The 25,153-nt window shown below is 36.0% G+C and overlaps 1 protein-coding gene across 1 annotated transcript; it reads right to left on the bottom strand.

Moving 5' to 3' along the window:
- Positions 1–15,038: 15,038 nt before the first annotated feature.
- LOC140183610 (uncharacterized) lies at positions 15,039–16,103 on the bottom strand. The gene has a single exon (XM_072232070.1). The coding sequence runs from the start codon at positions 16,101–16,103 to the stop codon at positions 15,039–15,041; it is 1,065 nt and encodes a 354-aa protein (XP_072088171.1).
- Between the last annotated feature and the right edge of the window lie 9,050 nt (positions 16,104–25,153).

Raw genomic sequence — 25,153 nt, 5'->3', positions numbered from 1 at the left:
TTGTACACGACAATAATTAGGTGAAAATTATGCCATTATATTTTATTAACCTTTATGATTAATTCAATGTAAATACTTGTTCAATATATATATTATCTAAATAGTTAAAGAAGAGAAAAAAGATATAATATTAAATAAATAAATAATTATCAAATAATACAGAGTAAAAATTTTGTATTCTATAAAGAATAATATAATCTCCAATGTTTTCATTATATAAAATAAGTAAATTAAATTTATTATCAAAATTTAAACACAACTAAGAATATTATTGGACATAAAAAACTTTTAATAAATATTATTGTTAATTTATTCGTATCTAATTATTAATTATTTTATTATTTGTTCACAATAATTTTACATAATTGATTAAAATAATTGTCATATCAAAATAATATTTATTATTTGCAGTTTTTTAATTCAACTATTTTTTTTCTTAGTTATTATAAGAGCAAATAAAAATAAAAAAATAACTTAAAAACTAAAAAAAGAAAAAAAAAATTCATATTCAAAAAATTTAAAATAACATATTAAAGAAGAATAGTCGTAATATATAAATTGAGACAACAATTTAAATTTAAATTAATCTAAAACTAATTTAATTAAATACCAATATTAGAACTAAATTACTTAAATAATATTTAATATATTCTAGTCCTTAGACATGTATAGATTGTAGTCATTCTCGTAACAACAACTAACTGAAACAGCATCATAAATTTGAACATTTAGAATTCGTGCAAATTCAGACCATCCCCTTGTTAAATAAGCTTCATCATTTGCTATCCAAGCAATCCGGTAAGATATAGAATTACCACATCGAAAAACTAAACTGACATTTATTCCCCTTAATGTCATTGCATTGATACAAAAGAAGGCCGGTAATTTCTAAAAAAAATACAATGTTATAAAATTATTTTAATTGCGAAAAGCTTAGAATAAGAAAATTTGAATATATTACTAATCGTTGAAATTGCATCTCCGAGTTTGACACAAATTTTTCAAAACTAAACCTAAATTGAGAAAATTCAATCTCATTATGTACTCCACTTCGAAGATTTTTGGACAGACTTAGAAAGCATGGAAGCTCTGGAACTTGAACTTGACCTAAAAAGTTTCGTGAAAACAATTCCTCAATAAAAAATCGAGCTCCACCCAAGAAAACTAACTTTACCCACATTCCATTAGGTTGGTCATAATATGTGAGTAGATCCAATCATCCTTAGGTAAAATAGAGTTTACTGCCTCTTCGTTGGATGCTTACATCCATGTAATTAGAACCCGAATCAATGAATACAACTTGAGATGATATTTGATGGATATGGTGCATTATAAACTATTGTGGCAAAAGACAATCGCATTGGAACATTAGACAAAAAGAATAAGATAGAGTAAAAACAATCATTAAATTATCAAAAGACTAATATAATATAATGAGTATATAAAAAATATTATAAAAATTTATAAAGTGTACCTTAAAATGATCAACTTCGATGAAAAACAAAGAATATATTCTTATTCTATAAAGTAGTAAAAGAAGAATAATAAATTAAAAAAAAGAGTTAACTCTCAGACCTAGGCTCACGAACAAAAAAAAAACTATATATAGCTTTTATTAGAACAAAAATAATTATATATATTAGTTATTATTAAATTAATATTTTGTTATTTATATTATACATCATATATTTATCATGATTGAATAAGTCATTATCATATCATATACATTTTTATCATAATTAAAATCATAGATTTTTGTTTTAATTTTTTAAGGTAGATATCAATATCAACTTGTTGGAAATTATGATTATTTTAAAATTATATTACAATGATTAAAAATTAACATAATTGTGTATTAAATGCTAAGTTGATGTATAATAATAAAAAAATTATTGGCAATTAACATAATTATGTAGAAAATAAAATATAACAACTTAAATTAAATTTATTAACTAATTAAAGTTAGGTAGACAATATTTGACAATTATTTTAGCATTTAATTATTGATATCTATTATTATTATTATTATTATTATTATTATTATTATTATTATTATTATTATTATTATTATTATTATTATTATTATTATTATTATTATTATTATCAATTGATATCAATATAAATGGGTCACCATTAACGTAACAACTTGCCACTAAAAAAATTATTGCATAATGAATGAGAATTAAAATGGTATCAATATAATTAAAATGATTAAAAATATTCTCGGCTGATAATTAGTTTAATCGTGCATTAAATATTAATTTTATATAATTATAATAAAGATATTTTTCTAATTAGTATAATCATGCATTATTCATTAAATGCTAATTTTAATATAATTATAATATTGTAATATAATTATAATAAAGATATTTTTTTCTAAAATAAATTTAAAAGAGATAATAGTGCTTTTATTTTGGAGAAAAATGAATTCATGAGGAATTGACACCTCATTTTTATTAGTTGATAATATATTAAATATTGATTTTATATAATTATAATAAATATATTTTTTTAAATTAGTATGATCATGCATTATTCATTAAATTCTAATTGTACTATAATTATATTAAGGATATTTTTCTAAAATAAATTTAAAAAAGAGAATAGTACTTTGATTTTGGAGAGAAAATAAATTCATGAGGAGTTGACACCTTACTTTCGTTAGTAGAGAGAAAATTCAATTTTAGGGAAAAAAACTAAATTTTAGAGGAGAAAACCCAGTTTTAGTATATTAAGTAGATCTATTTTAGTAAACTACTTTATTCAATAAAAATGTGACTATAAATAACCTAATAATATTTAAACCCACTAACAAATTTTTATATATTCTTTTACTATCAAGTAAGAACATATCAAAATCAACTCAAAATGAACAACAAATTATTAGAGAATTTTAATGTATAAAATTCTCCAATAAACAATAAATAATTTAAATCTATTAAAAAATAACTCAACATTCTCCTTTGATACCTACAAAATATATACCTAAAATAATATTATATCAATATTAGTATACGATATTATATGATATTATATGAACATAATTTTAAAATAGTTTATAAAAAAAACTACGTGTGAAGTAGAAATTTCTAAATGATAAATAGTTGTAAAAATTACTATTACACATTATATATATATATATATATATATAATAAATTAAATTAAAAATTTTATTTAATTTTATAATTAATGAATAATTTTTTATATTTAAATTATAAAGTTTGATAGTTACAAAATAATAACAATTTTATAAATTGAGATTAAATAATTGAGATTTTGAAGCCTAACCTTTTTTGTTCTATAATAATATCATTTATATAGAATTATTGCCAACTCATATATATAATGTAAATGGCGGTGCATAATAAAATCATAAAATAAGACAAATAAAACCCAAATTATAGGCAAACATTGCAATTGCATTTATCTCAGCATTTGGACATTTTCAATCATCCAAAAGGCCCACTTCTTCAATTTTCAGTTTGTACTTAACATATATATATAATCAGCACAACTATTATATATACAAACTAAACATAAAAGAAAAAAAGTGAAAGTGGAACTGGGAGAATGGAAGGAGGAAAGGGGGACATGTGTGAGAGAGAGTTCATAGAGGAGAAGAAGAGTGCGCCGGTCAGGGAGGGGCTGTTGCCTTGCCACCACCATACTCTGCCCTGTTTTGCATCGCCACTATGCCATCGACCTGTTTTGAAGCCGCCGTCATGAATCAGAACTGAGGCAAAAGAGAGACACCCGAAGGAGGAGGGAACCGTGCGTTGCCACCGCGCCCAGTCGCGTTCTCACCATGAAGCCTGTGTCGCCGTCGTTCGAGCTGTTACCTCCAGCCCTCGTCGTCACCGTTCCTGCTTGCTCTGCCGACGTGGAGTGTGTCGCTGTTAGGAGCCAGAATGCGAGAGGAAAGAAGAGCTGTCGCGTTCGGCCGCCGCTAAAGGAGTCGTTGCCACTAGATCTGCCGCTGCTAGAGTCTCTGGCCGCCGGGCGTGACCATGTTGCCGGTCGGCGAAGCTGTTATCTCTAACAGCCACTTCCGTTAAAGGTTTTAAGTTGGTTTACGTTCTTTTTGAGTTTCCGGAAGCTTTTTCATCGCTGCATGTCTGTTACAGCCACCGGTGTCGGAGTTCTGGTCGCCGCTGTCGTTTGGGATGGCTGTCGGGGCTGCTACCAACCCGGTTCAGCAACTGCCGCTGTTTCATTCTTATTAAAGTAAGTGTTTATGTTTCAAAAACCCTTGCATTAGTATTTTGTTATGCTTGGTTATAAATTTTGAAGTTCTGGTAACGTAGGGTCGTATTTAGAGCGTTACATGTCGTTTTTAAGTTGTTGTGGTTGCTGCGAGAATGGTTAGGGACTGAGTTTGTGGTTGTCGTTGGTTTCGGGCCGAGAGAAAAGAGTTCGGTTGATGTGTTTGGGTTATGGTTTCGACGAGTCGAGGTAGGGACATTTCCTTAAATTCATTTTACTTCTAAGAGTTGTTATAAGTCGATAATAGTATGAAAAATATATTTTTATAATTAAATAAGTTTTATGAATTGAATTGAACTATTTGGATGGCTGTGATTATTTATTTGACTGGTTTACTGAATTATTGAGGAAACTAGTTATTGTGATTTGCTATTTTGGTTTGTTAAATTGGTCGTTATTGAATTGATTTTCCTTGAATTACTGGAAGATGTTTATTGTTGGAATTTGGTTTGATTTGGAAAGGATTTGATATTGAAAACTAGTTGAGAATGGGTTAAAAAATGTCACTACAGCAGAGGTGGAGGTTAGCGGCGCTTTTTTCTCCTTTTAGCGGCGGTTTTAAACCGCCACAAAACAGTTTTCCGGCGGCTATGGTGACCGCCCTGGTTATGAGCGCGGGGACTGAGTTCAGCGGCGGTTTCCAACAACCGCTGGTATAACCGCCGCTAAATACGTATTTCACGGCATCTGTTAAAATAACCGCTGCAAAATTAACGTTCTACGATTCACTAATCTGTTTATCAGCGGTTTAAAAACCGCCGCGAATCAATTCAGTTTCCTCTAATTTGAATGTATTTTGCGGCTATCGTACAACCGCCGCAGTATAGGTCCGGTTTGTCTCCATGTTTATAGGCGGTTGCGAACCGCCGCAATCCACCATACAAGTGCCATACTTTTTTAGTCTTTCTGGCGTTTTAAGAACCGCCGCCAAATTAAGAAAAAAATTAAAAAAAATGCAAAATTTGGGTTTTTATTTATGAAATCACGTAAAATTTACTTAAATATTATAATAAATTTGGTTCCCTGGATTTCTAATTATTTTAGGAGTGACTGTATTGACGGATAGAATCTAAACATGTGACAAAACCAGAAAAATATCCAAAAACCAAAATGTATTTATCAAAATATCAACAAAATAAATCTCTTGCTAAGAGTTGCGTAGTCTACTTCAAAAAAAGTATGCATCCATCCAAAACAATTTCAATCCTAAACTACTATTTTCTACTGCATCAAAACCACTTAACACATCCCTGCAGCAATCTCTGGTGGCAGCTCCTCACCCTGCCGTTGAAAAAGATAAATCAAAGCACTCTCCATTACCTTTATCCTTTTCTTGTCTGCTGCTGCTTCATCTTCCATCGCCTTCCTTTTTAACTTCTCAGCTTCCAGTTCTGTCTGTAGTTCATTTAGCTTCCTTTGCGTCTCCTCTTCTAGGACTCGGTTCACTGATGGCTGCAAATTTGTACCAAAGAGTTGACTAGGAGTCGGTCCAAGACCCACTCCACGCACTCTACCCGGTTTCTCTCTTCCAAAAACCTGAGCAAGGGAACCATTTTGAGACAAGACTCTAGAAGACTCATCTTCTTGCTCAATCTCCAGAAGTCTTTCCTACAGACATAAAACAACAATATAGATCCGATTCAAGTACATTCAACTTAATTAAAACTTAAACTGAGACAATATATTTGAGGCACACGATAAGCATAAGCATGCATAGGGATATACATCTGAAGTGAGAGCAGGGAATATTTTTGAATGGATTGGATTCCAGTTCTGTTACAAAATCAATTTGAGGAACCACAAGACACCCAAGTACGCTATAGATTTCACTATTCAGATCTCCCTGGATTCCAAGACTTATATTATTCTTCATCTATTACTAAACTTAGATTCCAACCTTCTACTGTTCTCTTTCTATTACTAAACTTATGCATATTACACGCTCTCAGAATATCGCTCATTTAAATAAATGTATTAATACATAAATAAATAAAATGGGCAGAGAAATAATTCAATACTAGTTACAGCATGTAATTTTGATAAATTCTCCCAATCATGTGTTACATATATATTTTGAAACAAAGAATTAGAGCTGTTACATATATAAATTCTCCTAAACCAAGGTTACTTCATGGTATAAGCGTTGGACCCAAAAACTTATTTGTAAACATTGAATGAAAATAAACCCACAACCTATTTTCAGCTCAGCACACAAGGAATAGGCAACTAAGAAGCAGCAATGAACTATGGATGCATTATATATCATAAATGTAATGACTAATCATACTAAGTTGTACTTACACCAATTTCTCTCGCCTCATCATTAATATAAGAGCCATCCCTTCTTTTGTGAACCTTGATCCACAGCTCTCCTCTACTGACTATCCTTCCTTCTTGTTCTGACTGAAATAAGAAAGTTTAATCCATCACCGAAGACCACGCAATCAGGGAGAATAAAAAATTAAATGGGGATTATGTAGAGCAGTACAATACTGAAGAGTGAATAAAAAATTACACTACCTCTTCTTCCCTCCGCCAAGCCAGGCTTTTTGAATCGCCAGTGTGTGTATATAGCTGTTTTGATCGATTTAATGCATTTTTCCTGCACTTCTCTTATTGGTCCATAAGAGATAAACGGTTGTTAGAAGCTGTTTTAAAAAAGACACAATGCAAAGGGGATTGTACTATATTATACCAATATAAATACTATTTTTACCTTCGTCTCAGGGTTGGCGCGATAATCAAGGTACCATCGCCAGTGATCTCGATCAATTCCTGGCGGACGGTTCTCGGTATTTTCTTCAGTCGACAGTGTTGGCTCGTAGTAATCATCATACAACCTTAGCCTTGTATCTTTCCAGGACTTTCCCATACTTTTCAAAATATTTTTTTTATAACTCCGTCACTATCTTCATCAAACTCAAAGATTTGCTGCATAAGTAACCGATTCGTTAAAATTATTTGCTGTAATACTCGCTGGTCAAGTAGCAGGTAAAAGGTAGCCATCCATTACAAAAACATCTTTTAGCAATAAAGAATAAGTCGAAGAAGCTGCACCAACCGACCAGAACCCAAAAAATGGAGTAAAAGATGTCTATTGACTCAAATATAATATTGATTAAAAAAACGCACAAAGGGATTGAAAATTGTATATTGCTACTAACAGAAATCCAAAGGCCAACAAATTAAAAAGAAAAAATGTAAACTCATATATTAAGAGTACACAGAAGTTTGTGAATAAAATCGGTGTATTCATGAACACTTTATATACAAACACTTTATGTTGTACTTAAGTTACTTTTAATTTAAGAACAAATTACTATTCCTAAAATAATCAATTCTAATCATGAATAAGCAGTTGTAACTTAGATCGGATATAAACTCTTACCTTGACACATTCGAAATAAACTTTTTCCTTAGTGGTAACGTGACGCCAACTTTCCTCGCAGATAGGGAATTTACCGTAGTCAGATCCAAGCATGCCAAGAACGCCACTCAACAGGCCAGCTTCGTCTCCAACTGGCTGCTTTTCATTGTTGAACCTAAGCACGATCCTTCTACCATTGAGCCGTTCCATAGCCTCCCTCACACTGATGTTAGCCGCCTTGATTGTGCCATCGGAATCTACAAGCCAATTATAAATAGTTATATATGTCTCCGTTGTAGACCATTTGCACGAAGAAATCTAAAGTAACACATACTAAAGAGTAAATTGTCGACGGTAAATCTAATAGAAAGTTATCGATGGTCTTAACCATCCCATACTCTGTGGTCTTCCGTCCTTTGCGACTCTGAGCTCTAGAAGCAATAGAGCGGTCGTCAACTTCTTGGTCAATAGAATCCACTTCATGAGCATTGGTATCCAATTGGTCGGATCCCAGCTCTGAGTTTTGACTGCTATAAGTGCGCGTCTGTGGAGCAGGCCTTGGTTCACTACGTGGTGGACGGAACGGGCGTACAGTTGTATGGACATCACCATAGCTTGCTTGGGGAAATTCAGATTCATCTTGGTGCAGAGCCAAAGTCGGAGACGGAGCCGGAGCCAGTGCCTTTTGAGACTGCTGGCATGCTGGTCCTGATTTAGCCTTTTTGGTAAACCGGCCTTTCCTAGCCATCTTAAATTCATAGTGACATGATGCAGGCAAAAAATCATGACATTAACTCCAGCAACATATAATGCGGGTAAATTTTGTTTATGTATACTAGAAGCCAAAATATTAACTTGTAAGCAATGCCAGGAGTTACTCAGCACAAGACATGGTTATAAGCTAGAATACTCTACCTGTTCTTTATAAATCAGATTCATCATTACAAAAGCGAACCATGAATCTTTAAGGCCAACAAAAGTTATAACACCAAATGAACAAGAATAACCAAATCAAGTAACGTGTTCACAAGGGGGAGGTTACAAATCATAACACGCCTATTGTGCTAACTAAAAAACTATGAGGTTACCATGATATGAATATAGCAACTGCACATGGAAGGATCACAGCCGTTAGTGCCTAGTGAGTGCTCTTTCTCTTTATGTAATAATGAAGAACCTTGTTTCAGCATTTTTCATTATGAAGTCATGATAATTTCATTACTATAGGTGATTAAGTTTGGTTAGTTTAATAATTAGTTCTTTAATTTATCTAAAAAAATGTTAGAATTCGATTATCATTTTCTGTATACAATAGTTGGTTAATAACAAAATCCCGAACCGTATCTGTGTGTTCTTAAGCCCCCCAAATCCCTATCCTTCATTCTTTCTTTCCAATTACATTGAACCCCCAAGCATATACTAAGAGAATATGACAGACTAAGGAAAAGCCATCTCAATATCAACACACAAATGGAAAAATGCAAAAGAAAAACTCATAAACACTAGCACTACTCGTGAAAGCATCAGTAAACTAAAGGGGGTTCAGATTTAAAATACACTTATGAGAACCGAATTCATCAATGTCGACCAGAAAACCTACTGCATGCACATTAGAACATGGCAAATGTTATTGGAAGAAATAGATGTTGTTACCAGAACAGAGAGGGCGGGCCTAACAACAAGACCAAAACCACGACTACCAAATTGATAATGAGAGCGACGTGACCGGCAGGTTCTGGAAGCTGAAGATCAAGGATACAGACGAGCAATTCCCCCGACGACAACGAAGAGAGGCCAGATTAGTGTGCTAGGGCTGTGTGTGTTATATAGTGTTTAAGGAGTGGGGAGAAGAGGTGGGTCGCAGCAGCTGGAGATTTTGAAATTAGGTTGAATCAGATCCAAATTTTGTTTCTCTGAGTAACTATTGGCGAAATAAAAAGATATTGAGACGCGGGAATGATTATATTGGGAGGAAACTGAAATATTAAAAATTGACTAAAAACTAAGTTTATTACTAATTCCTTAGCTTTGAAAAAAACAACAACAACAATAATAATAATAATAATAATAATAATAATAATAATAATAATAATAATAATAATAATAAACATCAGATCCAGAAATCTTATAAAGAGGGGATCGAAAACATAACATTAAAATTATCATATTAAAATGTAAAGGTAAAAAAAATATTGGTTTTTTTAATATTATTTTAACCTAAAATAAATTTTAAGAAAATCATTTATATCAAAGTTTTTTCCATAAAATTCTAATTTTTCTCCAAATTATAAAAGATATAAGTCATATATCGTAAATAATATAAATTTGTTTATATAATACTTTTGATATATGTGTTTAAAATAAATTAATAAATATAATAAATAAATTACATAATCTAAAGTATTTTTAAATAATAATAAATAAAAGAAATACATAAAAGATAAAAAGGGACTAAACTTTTCCTTTTCTATCCTCTTGGAAGAATTGGTACATGACTGATTCTCTAAAAAAGTTTTCACTTCTATCAAATATCATTTTTAAAAGACAAAGAGTGTTGGTAGCATGCTGTTTACTTTATTCTGAGGTTAGTATTTTTCAGCCTTTAACATTTTTATTCTTGCTTAATATGTTAGGCTGTTATCAAAGTATGTGTCGTTTTTTGTATTAGTGCTGTTGCAATGGCTACATCTGCTCAGCGAAGGAATGCTAGTGATATGGAGCGTGTTAAGAGGTGGACTATAACTGAAGCAATGGGAGTTTCCTGGATGGAAGTGAACAACCAAATATCATTTTTAAAAACTAAAAAATCACAAGTCTTGCCTGAAATGCACAACCTGCTTTTGTAGCATTTGTAGCATTTGTAGCATTCAACAGGGTTGTATACTCTATGCGGACCATGGCAGGAATCATAGCAAAATAGGTCACTAATTGTCCAAAAAATTTATATTAATCAGCAACTTGAAACAGTCAAGTTAAAAAACTGCATAAATGGGTAAAATAGTAGACCAAGGGCATTCAACATGCAGCATACTAACAATCCCTCATTAAGCAATTTAAAGAGTTCCATTAAGTCACGACAACTTCAACACAGAAGTCTTGGGCAGCCTATAAATCCAAATTCAAATTTTTAGAACTATTGCAATATCTTCAAGGGTTTAGGTATCGTGTCGCTCACATAGATAGGTGCCACGCATTCTTCGTATCAGGGGACATTCCACCATATGGATATTCATTCTCGTCCGGCATTTTATTGAGGTCATATGATAGCATCGAGGCCTTTTGTCCAGCAGAATCAGCCTCTTCAGAGCTTTCGGAGGAGACAACAGCCTCTTTCTCCACTGAATCCGGTACCACCTCCCCCGTTTCTTCGGGTGCCTCCTGAACCTGGGATCGAGATAATCCTGACAGGTACGTCATGGCCAAATATAAGCGCAAAATGTTAGGACTTAGTGTATGAACGTAATTATTCTAATTCAAAGAATTTCAAGAAGTTGATAATATTACGTTCCCATAGTCGTTCAAGTCCATGTTCTATGAGTTTGAACTCCTCTCGTGCTGCAATATCCAGTTCAACAACAAGAGTATTTTCATAGCGTACCTGCACAACACACCACCCAAATAATGTAGAAACACTTTTTGTAAAAACCACGGACAATGCAATCCCTTACAATATATGATATATATAATTATTCACATCATTCCAAACCTATACCATTACCATACTGGTGACTCATAAGTTTATTACTAGAAAATATTTTCGTAGCAAACAGATTCAAGAAGGCATAAAAGATATGGCATCCAAAAAGGAGTACACAAATAACAGCATCAAAAATTGGAACCTTTGGGGTCGCTCCTACTTAAGTTAGAATTAAAAAATTTAGCTCATGCACAGAGTTCAGTGTACGAAGAACAATTAAAAGAACGCCCACCTTCAGGTATTTCCGTTGACATATATATGTATATACTTGTATAAAGAAGCAAAAGGTTAATTGCATGCATTCGAGCCCTTCTAGAAAACTCAGCCATTTGTATTTCATAAGAGACATTACTATTAAATAGGATAAGGATAATAAGCCTACGTAATCCCAGAATTCAGCTTCATGACAGGGTTGAGAATTTCCCATTATATATATATAAAATGTTTCATCATGACATTACCTTCAGCAGGTATCAAATTTTCCTTTAATTTATTACACCCGCATAGATTAGAAACATGGCAATTAGAAACCACAAAAGGATCAATATTATATGCTTGAGTACGACAAAATTAAAGGGTCTATATTATATTAATGAACAGAATTTAATTATAATCTTAGAAAGCAAATAAAATAGTTTAGATATCTAGATAGATAAATATTATACACGTTAGATAAATAGCCCTGGAATAACACCACTATTTTACCTTCACCTCGTCAAGTATTTTCTGCGACTCCCACGAGTCCATACTTGTTATAAACTCAAACCCATATTTGGCTCAGTACTTTCGGTCCCAATGAAGCAATTCCTAGCATTTACACATAAACATGTATATATGGGTTTCCCTCACAAATAAGAAAAGTATTTACAAAATAAAATTGGGTAGCAGCAAACAAACCCTCATCATTGATCCTGGGGCATAACGAATGGCTCGAAAGAGGTGACTTTGTCCAAAGAAGGCATCCAACCATGATTGTATAGGGGACTCTCTGAACCACAACTGCCTTGCAAATGAGGTTGCGACCTCCAGCGAAGAGAAAGGAGACGCATTTATCATCTTCTCTGCGAACCAACGGCTTCTGGAAATGAGAAAGAAGTCTCTGCTCTCCAATTTCCATGAAAGTCAACAGAGATAGAAAGACCGTCCAAGTACAGCATAAGTTTACATGAGAGGATAAGTTTTAAAAAATCTAAGAAGTCTCAATCAATTCGACCTATTGTCCAACGATATGACAAACATAGAATCCATTAAATACAATCCAATCTCTTAGGAATCGGCTGCCTCATCACAGTCTTCAACCCCGTCTGTAATGGATTCCTCTAAATCACCGTCTCTTGTCAACGGCAGGCCTTGGACATCAAATTCAGGCAAGCTAGTCATACAGGATTGTGGATGAAGGTCGACCTCGCAATGTTCATAGTCCTCGCCCATGTCAAACAAATCCCTTGGTTTCACATGGACTACTACACTCCATCCGCTCTCCACCTCATCCTCCACGTAGAATACAAGACGCGCCTTAGTTGCCAAGATGTATGGCTCATCGTCTTCTCGATCACCGGTGTGAATCGGTGTCGCAAAATTGACACAGGTGTGGCCGAAAACATCCTGTCGGATACCTCTCCCCGACGTGGTATCCGCCCAAAGACACTTGAACAAGACTACATTGAATTGACCACTGTAATTTAGCTCGATGATGTCTACTAATATCCCGTAATACGAGACACCGCCAACAGCAACATTGGCATCCCGTTTACTTGCATAACTTCTAGTATCCGAAGTGACATAAACCCCGTTGTTCTGTGTTTTCATTCCTTCCTCCCTCGACATGGTCCTAAATTTAAATCCGTTGATGTTGTACGCCTGATAGCGTTTGGCCTGAGCATTCGGACCGCAAGCAAGCCATTGCAACTCGTTCGAATGATTGGCGCTTCCAAATGTGACCTGGCATTGAACAATTAGAGGCAAGAAAGCATAACATGGTAGTAGGATCCAGGATATATTAAGATTACCGTATGCCTGAGCCAATTCGAAAATTCTCTATGCACAACATTATCTACGAAAGACTGGGACCTTGTTTTACTTCGCAACCTTCTCTTTGTGATGGCTCTGAACTCACTGTGCACACAAAAAGGTATTTCAAGTTCAGTACTATCAAAACCGAATTGGCTCACGGTATAAATTTAGAACTCAGGCTCTGCACGTACTCCAATAATTTCTCTACAGCAATGCAGTTGACCAGTACATGACGATGTGCTTGAAGCTTTTTGGTGGGTGTTAGTTTGAAAAATGAGGCTGCCCCGACCGCCTTTCCAACCTCTGGGAACAAGTTGGCAATCTCACTCGGCCGGGCATTGCTCGGCCGGTCGCCAACGCGCGTCGGTCGGTTGATCCTAGTCTCGACGTTATCTAGGTATCTTGAACAGAATGTGAGAATCTCCTCAGATAGGTAGCCCTCTGCTATCGATCCTTCCGGTTGTGCCCTGTTACGCACGTACTACTTGAGACGACATAGGTACCTTCGAGAATGTAACATATAAATTAATAGGTGACAGCTCCTAATAAAACAGGCCGAGAAATCTTAAGTGGATCTTTACCTCTCGATTGGGTACATCCACCGGTAGTGCACTGGGCCACCGAGACGTACCTCCTTGACCAAATGCACCGTTAGATGAACCATGACTGTAAAGAAGGAAGGTGAAAATATCATCTCCATGTGGCACAGAGTATGGACCACACGATCCTGAAGGAGAGGAAGTTGTTGAGGATCTATGGATTTACTGCATATTAGTCAGAAAAAGGCTGATAAATCGGCCAGGACGGCGGACACTGGGGTCGGCAATACGTGTTTTAATGCAATTGGTAATAGATGTTCCATTAGAACATGGCAGTCATGACTCTTCAAACCAAATAACTTGCGCTGTTTTAAGTCAACACAGCGAGAGATGTTGCTAGAGTACCCGTCTGGAAAAACCACATTCTTTATGGTCCTAAGAAAGACATCCTTCTGTGAGTTCGACATGGTAAAGACTGCAGCGGGATGCTTTCCACCTTCAAGTGGCCACATATCATGCCTGATTCCCATCATCTGGAGATCTTTACGAGCCTTCAGGTGGTCTTTGGATTTACCGCTCTCGTTCAACATGGTGAATACAATGTTATCGCACACATTCTTCTCTATGTGCATGACGTCAAGGTTGTGACATAATTCGTTGAACTCCCAGTAAGGCAGATCAAAGAATACACTCCTCTTCTTCTAGGGTGACTCGTCCTGCACCACGGTCTGCTGGCCACGTCTTCTTTTACCGCCCATCGCATGCACCTTGCCCTGTGAGACGGGCACACCCTCCAATTGTCTAAGGACATCCCTGCCAGTCAATTTGGTAGGTGGGGATCTATCCTCTACTTTACCATCAAATCTAATCCAGTCTCTTCTATATCTGTGATCGCGATTCAAGAAGCGCCGATGATCCATATAACACCATTTCTGACTGAAAGTGAGTCGCATAGTCTCGGCGTCCAAGTTACACGTGGGGCAGGCTCTCCCGCCGTACGTATTCCAACCAGACAAATTGCCCAAGCCAGGAAAATCGCTGATAGTCCACATTAACGTAGCACGCATCTTGAATGTTTTCTTCTCACTAGCGTCGTAGGTATCAACACCGGCCCACAACTGCTTCAACTCATCGATCAGGGGCTGCATGTATACATCTATGTCATTGCCAGGCATTTTCCGGGAATAATCATAGAGAGTATGAAGTTGGTTTGTTTCATGCAAATCCAGGGAGGTAAGTTATATGGGATAAGAATCACTGGCCATATTGAGTACTTTGAACTGAGGTTTCCATAAGGATTGAAGCCATCACTGGCCAAGGCTAAGCGAACACTGCGCGGATCGCCCGAAAAGTCAGTATATCTCATGTCAAATGCTTTCCAACCCTTGCCATCTCTGGGATGCCTCAAGAAACCGTCAGAATTGGTGCCTCTCTTGTGCCACAACATGTCTACAGCAGTCTTGCTGGACATGAATAACCGCTGCAACCGTGGAATCAGAGGAAAATAACGAAGAACTTTCGCCGCCTGAGGTTTACCATTCTTCTTGACAACAGCGTTGATCCTTACTATTGAATTCTTCCTGGTCTTCTGCTTCCACCTGGATGCTCCACACCGTTTGCATCTAGACAGGTCGTGGTCGGGACCCTGGTATAGCATGCAGTCATTCGGACATGCATCTATCTTCTTGTACTCTATACCCAGCTTCCTTATGATCCTCTTGGCATCGTGCAAGGTCTTCAGAATCTGTGCATGCTCAAATGCATCCCCCAATAGCTCTAGAATCAATCCAAAAGCCTTGTTGCTCACTCCGCACATGCACTTTATATGATACAGCCTAACCAGGAAAGAGAGCTTCGAGAATCTTGAACATCCCGGATATAATACCTGCTTGCCGTTATTAAGCAAGTCTTGAAAGGCACGAGCCTCGTGACTAGGTTCATCAGATAAGTACGGCAACCCATCCACAATGTCTCCAACATGCCCATGCATGGAATCGTCATCCCCGCTCTGCAGTCCCGGCAAATTGAATGCGTCGTGGATCATGTCACGCATTTGATCTCCTGAATTTATAGTGGGATCTAGTTCTTCCCTACCGCTGGGTCTCTCGTCTATTATCCTCTCACCGTGATGTAACCAAAAGGTATAGTTGGGGGGAAATGGTTTCATCAGAAGATGATCGTATGCATCTTCTCTAGTATGGAAAAACCGGAACCCACACATAGTGATGATTAGATTTTTGACGGTTTAGAATTTCACAAATGAAATCTCGTTGAAGTATAGTCTCTAAACCAACAATAATCCTCTCATACAAAAATTTGTTTGTCACAAGTACAAACCCCTAAAATCTATAAACCGAAGTATTTAAACCTCGGGTCGTTCTCCCTAGGATTTACAATAAAGTGTCTTGTTATTGGTTGTGAGTTATATTTGGGGTTTTTAAGATTTTAGACAAGAAATATAAATGGCAAAGAAAATAAACTAACAACTAGCAAAGCTCTTGGCAAGATATGAGAACTAGAAGTCCTATCCTAGTTATCCTCCTCAATTGTGATGGCAAATTGTCCATTGCTCCCACTTAGTCAACCTCTAACCATGGAGGAAAGTCAAGTGGATGAATCAATTTGATTCCTCAAGTCCTAATCAACTCCTAAAGGAAAGACTAGCTTTAGAGGCATTCAAATCAATTAGCAACTTCTAATTATCAATCAACAAAGGAATTAGATAACTCAAGAGTCACTAATTACTCTACCTAGGCCAAGAGGAACAAAACCTACACTAAAATCCAACCAAACATTTCATCAAACACTTGGAAGGTACAAAAGAAAAGCAAAGCAATTTGACAACAAGAAGAGAATCTAACAACAATTATTGAAAGAAGTTAACAACAACAATCAAAAGAAACACAATTATTATGAATTACCTTGAATTGAATTGAAAGAAAGTAGAAGGAACAATACTAGATCTACAACAAAATATAAGAACAACATAAAAGAGATTACACCAAAAGAGTAGGAGAAGAATGAATGTAACTACAAGGAATTGAGAAGATAGAAGTAGAAGAAGATGGATCTAAATCTAGATCTAAGAACTAAACCTAATCCTAATCCTAATTCTAGAGAGAAGTGAGAGCTTCTCTCTCTAGAAACTAGTTCTAAAACTAAACTATGACTAATGGTAACTAACATATGGTAAAGTATGTTCATTCCCCCTTCAATCCTTGGCTTAAATATCATTAGAAATGAGTTGGATTGGGCCCACAAGGCTTGTAAATTCGCTAGCCACGAGTTTGCATGAAGTGATCACGTGCACCAACGGCGCGTGCGCGTACTTTGCGCATGCACGCCATCATACGTGTAGCAACTGTGGCAAATCTTATATCGTTTCGAAGCCCCGGATGTTAGCTTTCTAACCCAACTGAAACCGCATCATTTGGACCTCTGTAGCTCAAGTTATGGTCATTTTAGTGCGAAGAGGTCGGCTTGACAGCTTTCCGGTTCTTTCATTTCTTCATGAGTTCTCCAACTTTTCATGCTTCTTTCTTCATTCCCTTGATCCAATCTTTGCCTCCTAAACCTTAAATCACTTAACAAACATATCAAGGCATCTAATGGAATCAAGGTGAATTAAATTTATTCATTTTAAGACCTAAAAAGCATGTTTTCACTCTTAAGCACAATTGAAGGAGAAGTTATAAAACCATTCTATTTCATTGAATAAATGTGGGTAAAAGGTGATAAAATCCCCTAAACTCAATACAAAATAAACCATCAAATTGGGGTTTGTCAACCTCCCCACACTTAAACCAAGCATGTCCTCATGCTTAAGCCAAGAGAGAAACAAAGGGTATCAACATTTATTCCATGTAAATGAGCTATATGCAACCTAAACTATATGCAACTAAAATGCAAAATGGTTTTACCTACTTGGTTAAAAATAATTCATTCCTCCAAGGCATACATGCACAAGTAGGGACAAGATCTTATAACGATTCATGAGTCCTACCAATTGAAGTATAAACATGAAGTTCACATAGACTTGTAAGAAGAACGCTCGTGAAAGCCGGGAATCAAGGAATTGAGCATCGAACCCTCACCGGAAGTGTTTGCACTCTAGTCGCTCGGTGTTTGGGGTTGATTCACTCAATTCTCCCCTAATCATGCTTTCCAAGATTTGTTTTTCATCTAACAATCAACAATTATTCAATGCATGCATACATATATCATGAGGTCTTTTCTTTAGGTTGTAATAGGGCTAGGGTCAAGGTAGGATCATATATGGCTAGTGGACTTAGGATTTGAATCTTTGATTAACTTAAACTTTCCCATCTAACCTATATAATGACCTATACAATTAAGTACTAATCTAACTACCCATTCCTCACTTTTTCACATACTCATGCATTTTCTATTCGTTTCACAATACTTATGCATTGATTCTTATTGAGCTTCACTTTGGGGCATTTTGTCCCCTTTATTGCTTTTCTTTTGCTTTCTTTTTCTATATACATTTTTTTCTTTTCTTTTCTTTTTTTTTTATTTTTCACTTTTATTTCTTTTTCTTTTCATTTTTCTTTTTCTTTCAACTATATACAAGAACATCAATGCATAAGGTCTATACATTTAATCAATACATGAGTATGTACCCAATTTCCCAATATTTCCAATAATAATACAAAACTACCCTTTTATTCCCCCAATGTCCCAAGATCCCCACGCTTGAATGATACACACACACTAGCCTAAGCCAATCAAAGATCCAAATTAAGGACAATAATTGTTTTTCACTTTAAGGCTTGTAATGTGCTAAATTAAGAACAAGTGGGTTAAGCGTAGGCTCAAATTGGCTAACAATGGATGATAAGGGGTAAGGCTTTTTGGGTAACTGAGCTAATGAAATGATGGCCTCAATCATATAAATTCATGAATACACAAAATAATGGACATAAAGAATCAAACAAATCAAAGATTACAATCATAGAAAGAGAATAATGCACATAAGAAGGAAAATAAGTGGTTATAAGATGTAACCACACCATTAGGCTCAAATCTCACAAGCTTGTGTTCTTAGCTCAAAAACCATGTTCCAAAATACATTCTTTCAAGCAAGTTCCACAAATTTTCTTTTTCAAATTGGTAGGGTGCCCTAAAACAGTTTCTTGGAAAGGAAATCATCACCCTAACCAAGTAGTCCTAATAAGAAAGAAGTGGTAAAAATATGTACAAATTCTAACTAACATGCAACCTATCATGCAATGCAACGACTAACTAACATTGGTGTTGAAAAGGAAATTGTTACCCATGGAGATCGGTCGACGACCTCCCCACACTTGAAGATTGCACCGTCCTCGGTGCATGCAAAGAAGAGCAGGGTGGATGGGTTGCTACAATTGATGAGCTCTGTCAAACGATTGTGCGGGTGACTTGTTTGTTGCCCCATTTAAAGCTATTCATTTCTCCCTTCTTGGTGGCCAACCTAAAAGGATAGAAAAGGAAAGGAATATTAAGCCTATGACAAAGATATCAAAGCAAATAGAACATAGGCGGGGGTTAATGCCAAGTAGGAGTATGGTTCTCTACTACATGGTAGCTACAACATGTAGAGGAGGAAACAATAAGAGAAAATGGCATATCAATGATACTTGATGCAAGAGTAAGGTCAAAGCATGAAGAGCATGATGAGCATCAAGTTCGAACAAGAGAGAGTGGGCCATGAAAGACAATATAAGGTCATATCAATGCACAAAGAACATAAGAGTCATACAAAATGAAGCATTGATTTAAAAGTTTCATCACCCAACAATATCAAACAAGTCAAGAGGCACCAAAATAATGCAAGAATTTCTCAACAATTGAGTGTAAGAATCCAACACCATTATTGAAATGACACTTAAAAAAAATGAAAACATGCTACAAAAACTAAATGAAAATGGGAAGAGTAGAGGTATGCGAGTGTGATAAGCAAAAGAAAATGGAAGGGGAGAAAAAAAAACTCTCTCTTTTTTTTTTTTTACCGACGCGTGCGCGTCATGCACGTTTACGCGTCAATGGGCATATTGGTTGAAAGACGTGTACGCGCTAGGTGCGCGCACGCGTGCATCGAGTTAGGCTGGAGGCATAATGTCGGCCCAAGTCTGGCACAACTCTCGGGTTTTTGGCTGGAGGTGAAATTTTGCATCCACGCGTACGCGTACAGTGTGCGTCCGCGTGGATGGTCGAAAATGCTCAGGTGCGCGTACGCGTTAGGTGCGCGCACACGTGGATGGTGTTCAGTTTTTCAAATTTTTTTTTTAAGTTCTTGCACCAATCCAAGCCTTTCAATCCTCCAAACAGCTACCAAAACACTCTAGAACCTTATTCAACATACTATATTACTAACTAAACTCAATAAAACAATAAAAACAAGAAATTAAACTAATTTTACCAATATGTACAAAGAAAGAAAATGAAAAGATGTTACCATGGTGGGGTGTCTCCCACCTAGCACTTTTGTTTATTGTCCTTAAGTTGGACTTATGGGGGGGCTCCTCTCAAGGTGGCTTGTGCTTGTACTCATCTTGGAACTTCCACCAATGCTTGAATCTCCAATAAGTTCCATTCTTCAATTTCAATATCTTCAAGCTTTGATGGAGTTCTCCACAAACCATGAGCTCCCAAATTTGATTTTCATTGTGCGATCCGGGATCCCACACTTTGTTTTGACACCCGTCCTTAGATTGATCGTCATTATTCCATCCGGGTGGTATGGCCTTGGAATTCTCAAAGAAACCTCTAAACAACTTCCTAGACCCATGCCATTTGGTTCCACACCAACCATTGCTCTTGAATTTTGAGCTTACAACCGTCATGAGCTTAGAATGATGTTTCCAACCACTACACAACTCTCTTATACTTTTGACTCCACAAAGAGCTCTAAGTTGACCATCATTTTCAATTAAACCATATTCAAGTGAGAAAGTAAAGCTTAGGGATAAGAATTTTACCCACTTGAATGTTGTTTTGGATGGTGACTTGGGAAGGGAGACCTCCCCACACTTAGACAATGCAAGGTCTACTTCTTTAGGCTCTTCTTTAGTTATTTCCACCTCTTCACAAGCTTCTTCAATTTCAACCTCATCCCCTTTGTTACGTGACTTGGTGTTGTCTTCAAGAGCTTCATCTTGTTTAATGGGAGGTGATTCAACTTTGGATAGGAATTCATTGATGAATGAATTCATCTCTTGATCAACCTCTTCATATTCTTCAATTTCAATATATACCATGCCATTTTCGTTATCCTTGGGAGGTTGTGCACACTCTTTTATAGTTTCAACTTCATGTCCAATGGGAGAGGATTCCATTGTAGAGAGGAATTCATCCATGATTGAATCCATCTCTTGATAAGCTTCTCCCAAGTCTTCAACTATGACATGCCTTGGAGGTTGCGCACCCTCCTCAACATTAATATCAAGCTTCTTGGGAAAGTGCTCCATGATGCTACATTCCCATGGACTTTCAACATCCCCTAGATCTTCAACCACTTCTTCCTTTTCTTCAATGATTATAGGCTCCTCCAATTGTTCCAACACAAAATAGCATCCCTCATCCCCCACCGGAGTTTTCAATCTCTCCTTCATGCTTTGCTCTTCAATTGATTCTCCATATGTGGCTAGGGAAGCACCTTGAGTGTTCAAACATTTGTAGGCTAAAGTATGCACTACCTTGGTCAAGTTAGTCACAAACTCTAAGGTGTTCCTTTGCATATCCGCTTGTCCTTGAAGTAGCAAGGTAAGAGAATCATCTATTGGGGCTTGGGGTGAGTAGGAAGGTTCATCATTTTGGAGAGAGGATTCATGGTAGGAAGGTGGTTCCTCTTGATAAAATTGTAGAGATGGTGTGTATTGAGGTGGTTCTTGGGAGTAATCTTGATAGGGTTGTGGTGGTTCTAAGGGTTCTCGCTCATAATGGTCATAAGAATATGGCATGGATGATTGGTCATATGGTGAATATGGATCATAGGAAGGTGCTTGGTATGGAAAGGCTTGTGAGAATGGTTGAGGTTCATGTTGAGGATGAGATTCATATGCATATGATGGTGATTGTTGAGTGTCACAAAAAGAGTCATCATAGCCGTTAAATTAACATGCATTAGGATGGGAGTTATACCTATAAATATCCGGGGATTGTTGCCAATAGGAGTGATCAATTCCTTGAGGCTCCTCCCATCTTGGAGTGTTCCATCCTTGGTACATGTTGCCATTAAAGTCCACATTTCCTACAACACAATTAGAACCAAACTCAAAGCCAAAGTGAGAGTTCATAATGAGAGAACAAAATAAAACTAACAAAAATTAAGACGCAAACAAAAGGTAAACCTATTCACAATATTCACATATGTACAATAACCAATAACATAACACCATTGCAAATCCCCGGCAACGGCGCCATTTTGATGATTAGATTTTTGACGGTTTAGAATTTCACAAATGAAATCTCGTTGAAGTATAGTCTCTAAACCAACAATAATCCTCTCATACAAAAATTTGTTTGTCACAAGTACAAACCCCTAAAATCTATAAACCGAAGTATTTAAACCTCGGGTCGTTCTCCCTAGGATTTACAATAAAGTGTCTTGTTATTGGTTGTGAGTTATATTTGGGGTTTTTAAGATTTTAGACAAGAAATATAAATGGCAAAGAAAATAAACTAACAACTAGCAAAGCTCTTGGCAAGATATGAGAACTAGAAGTCCTATCCTAGTTATCCTCCTCAATTGTGATGGCAAATTGTCCATTGCTCCCACTTAGTCAACCTCTAACCATGGAGGAAAGTCAAGTGGATGAATCAATTTGATTCCTCAAGTCCTAATCAACTCCTAAAGGAAAGACTAGCTTTAGAGGCATTCAAATCAATTAGCAACTTCTAATTATCAATCAACAAAGGAATTAGATAACTCAAGAGTCACTAATTACTCTACCTAGGCCAAGAGGAACAAAACCTACACTAAAATCCAACCAAGCATTTCATCAAACACTTGGAAGGTACAAAAGAAAAGCAAAGCAATTTGACAACAAGAAGAGAATCTAACAACAATTATTGAAAGAAGTTAACAACAACAATCAAAAGAAACACAATTATTATGAATTACCTTGAATTGAATTGAAAGAAAGTAGAAGGAACAATACTAGATCTACAACAAAATATAAGAACAACATAAAAGAGATTACACCAAAAGAGTAGGAGAAGAATGAATGTAACTACAAGGAATTGAGAAGATAGAAGTAGAAGAAGATGGATCTAAATCTAGATCTAAGAACTAAACCTAATCCTAATCCTAATTCTAGAGAGAAGTGAGAGCTTCTCTCTCTAGAAACTAGTTCTAAAACTAAACTATGACTAATGGTAACTAACATATGGTAAAGTATGTTCATTCCCCCTTCAATCCTTGGCTTAAATATCATTAGAAATGAGTTTGATTGGGCCCACAAGGCTTGTAAATTCGCTAGCCACGAGTTTGCATGAAGTGATCACGTGCACCAACGGCGCGTGCGCGTACTTTGCGCGTGCGCGCCACCATACGTGTAGCAACTATGGCAAATTTTATATCGTTTCGAAGCCCCGAATGTTGGCTTTCTAACCCAACTGGAATCGCATCATTTGGACCTCTGTAGCTCAAGTTATGGTCGTTTTAGTGCGAAGAGGTCGGCTTGACAGCTTTCCGGTTCTTTCATTTCTTCATGAGTTCTCCAACTTTTCATGCTTCTTTCTTCATTCCCTTGATCCAATCTTTGCCTCCTAAACCTTAAATCACTTAACAAACATATCAAGGCATCTAATGGAATCAAGGTGAATTAAATTTATTCATTTTAAGACCTAAAAAGCATGTTTTCACTCTTAAGCACAATTGAAGGAGAAGTTATAAAACCATGCTATTTCATTGAATAAATGTGGATAAAAGGTGATAAAATCCCCTAAACTCAATACAAAATAAACCGTCAAATTGGGGTTTGTCACATAGGGCATGGACAATGTATCATCCCATCAGATGATGCATTGGCAAATGCGAAGTCGAGGAATATATTCAGTCCATCCCTATATTCTGTACTACCTCGTAGCTTTGTAATCCAGCTCTTATCAATGTCTTAGTAAATGAAATAGCACATACAAATAGATACTTAGTAAAAAAGTACATAGAAATAAAAATCCCAACTAAAAAATGGGGTGTGTGTCAGTTGAACCAATAACAGTTTATCACAATTATGTTAAGGAAGAGTACCATACGATAATAAACTCGACAAGATATTACAAGCTAAACCATGTAGGAAGAAACGCAATAACTCAAAACAGAAACAGAACCAAAGTTGAGTGCATCCCAGATAACATGAAGAACAGGAAAGGTATTGGGAAGGAGGCTTACTCATGTTTAAAATTTTGTGCTTTCTTAAAAGAATACTGGTAGAAAGAATTGCTGGTTCCAAGTTCAAAAAATGAAAAGATAAAGAAAAGCTACCTTAAAAATTGAAAAAGAAACCAAGAATAACTGTTAAAATTAAACAATAAATATGTCAACAAAGATAACTAAACAATGATCATGTACAGTGAATTGGATCTTTAAAATATCTCGAAAATGGAAGACAAAACAGTATTAAAAGTTAGAATTAAAAGAAAGTTAATAAAAAGGGGTCAAAATAACAATAAGAACAAATGGAGGATAGATTCATAAACTTTAAGGATATATTACACCTTGTATGCTTATAAAAAGCTCTTATTATAGTTTCCCTGCCATAATTGTCTTTGACCGTGTAAATATAATAAACAAGTTCAGTGAGTAAGAATGAATTATTAAGCCCTCAACTCAATTTCAATATATTGAACAAGTGGTGGACGAAATTGTGATCATATTCATTGTAATTGGATTTTAGAAATTGGCATGAGTGGACACAACTCCGTTCAACTAACCAGCAAGTATACTGGGTCGTCCAAGTAATAAACCTTACGTGAGTAAGGGTCGAATCCACAGAGATTGTTGGTATGAAGCAAGCTATGGTCACCTTGCAAATCTCAGTTAGGGAGATTAAAGGGTAATTGTGATTATTGGAATGAATAAATAAAAAGGAATAAAAAGGGATAGAATACTTATGCAGATTCATTGGTTGGAATTTCAGATAAGCGGATGGAGATGCTGTAGAGCCCAGGGACGCCTGCTCTCCTACTGCTTCTACTCAATCCTTCTTACTCCTTTCCATGGCAAGCTTTGTATAGGGGTTCACCATCAACTGTGGCTACTTTCTTCCT

This window comes from Arachis hypogaea, chromosome 1 (genome assembly GCF_003086295.3).
Source record: "Arachis hypogaea cultivar Tifrunner chromosome 1, arahy.Tifrunner.gnm2.J5K5, whole genome shotgun sequence".
In the NCBI taxonomy this organism is placed as follows: Eukaryota; Viridiplantae; Streptophyta; class Magnoliopsida; order Fabales; family Fabaceae; genus Arachis; species Arachis hypogaea.
This window is presented reverse-complemented; position numbering and strand designations above follow the sequence as displayed.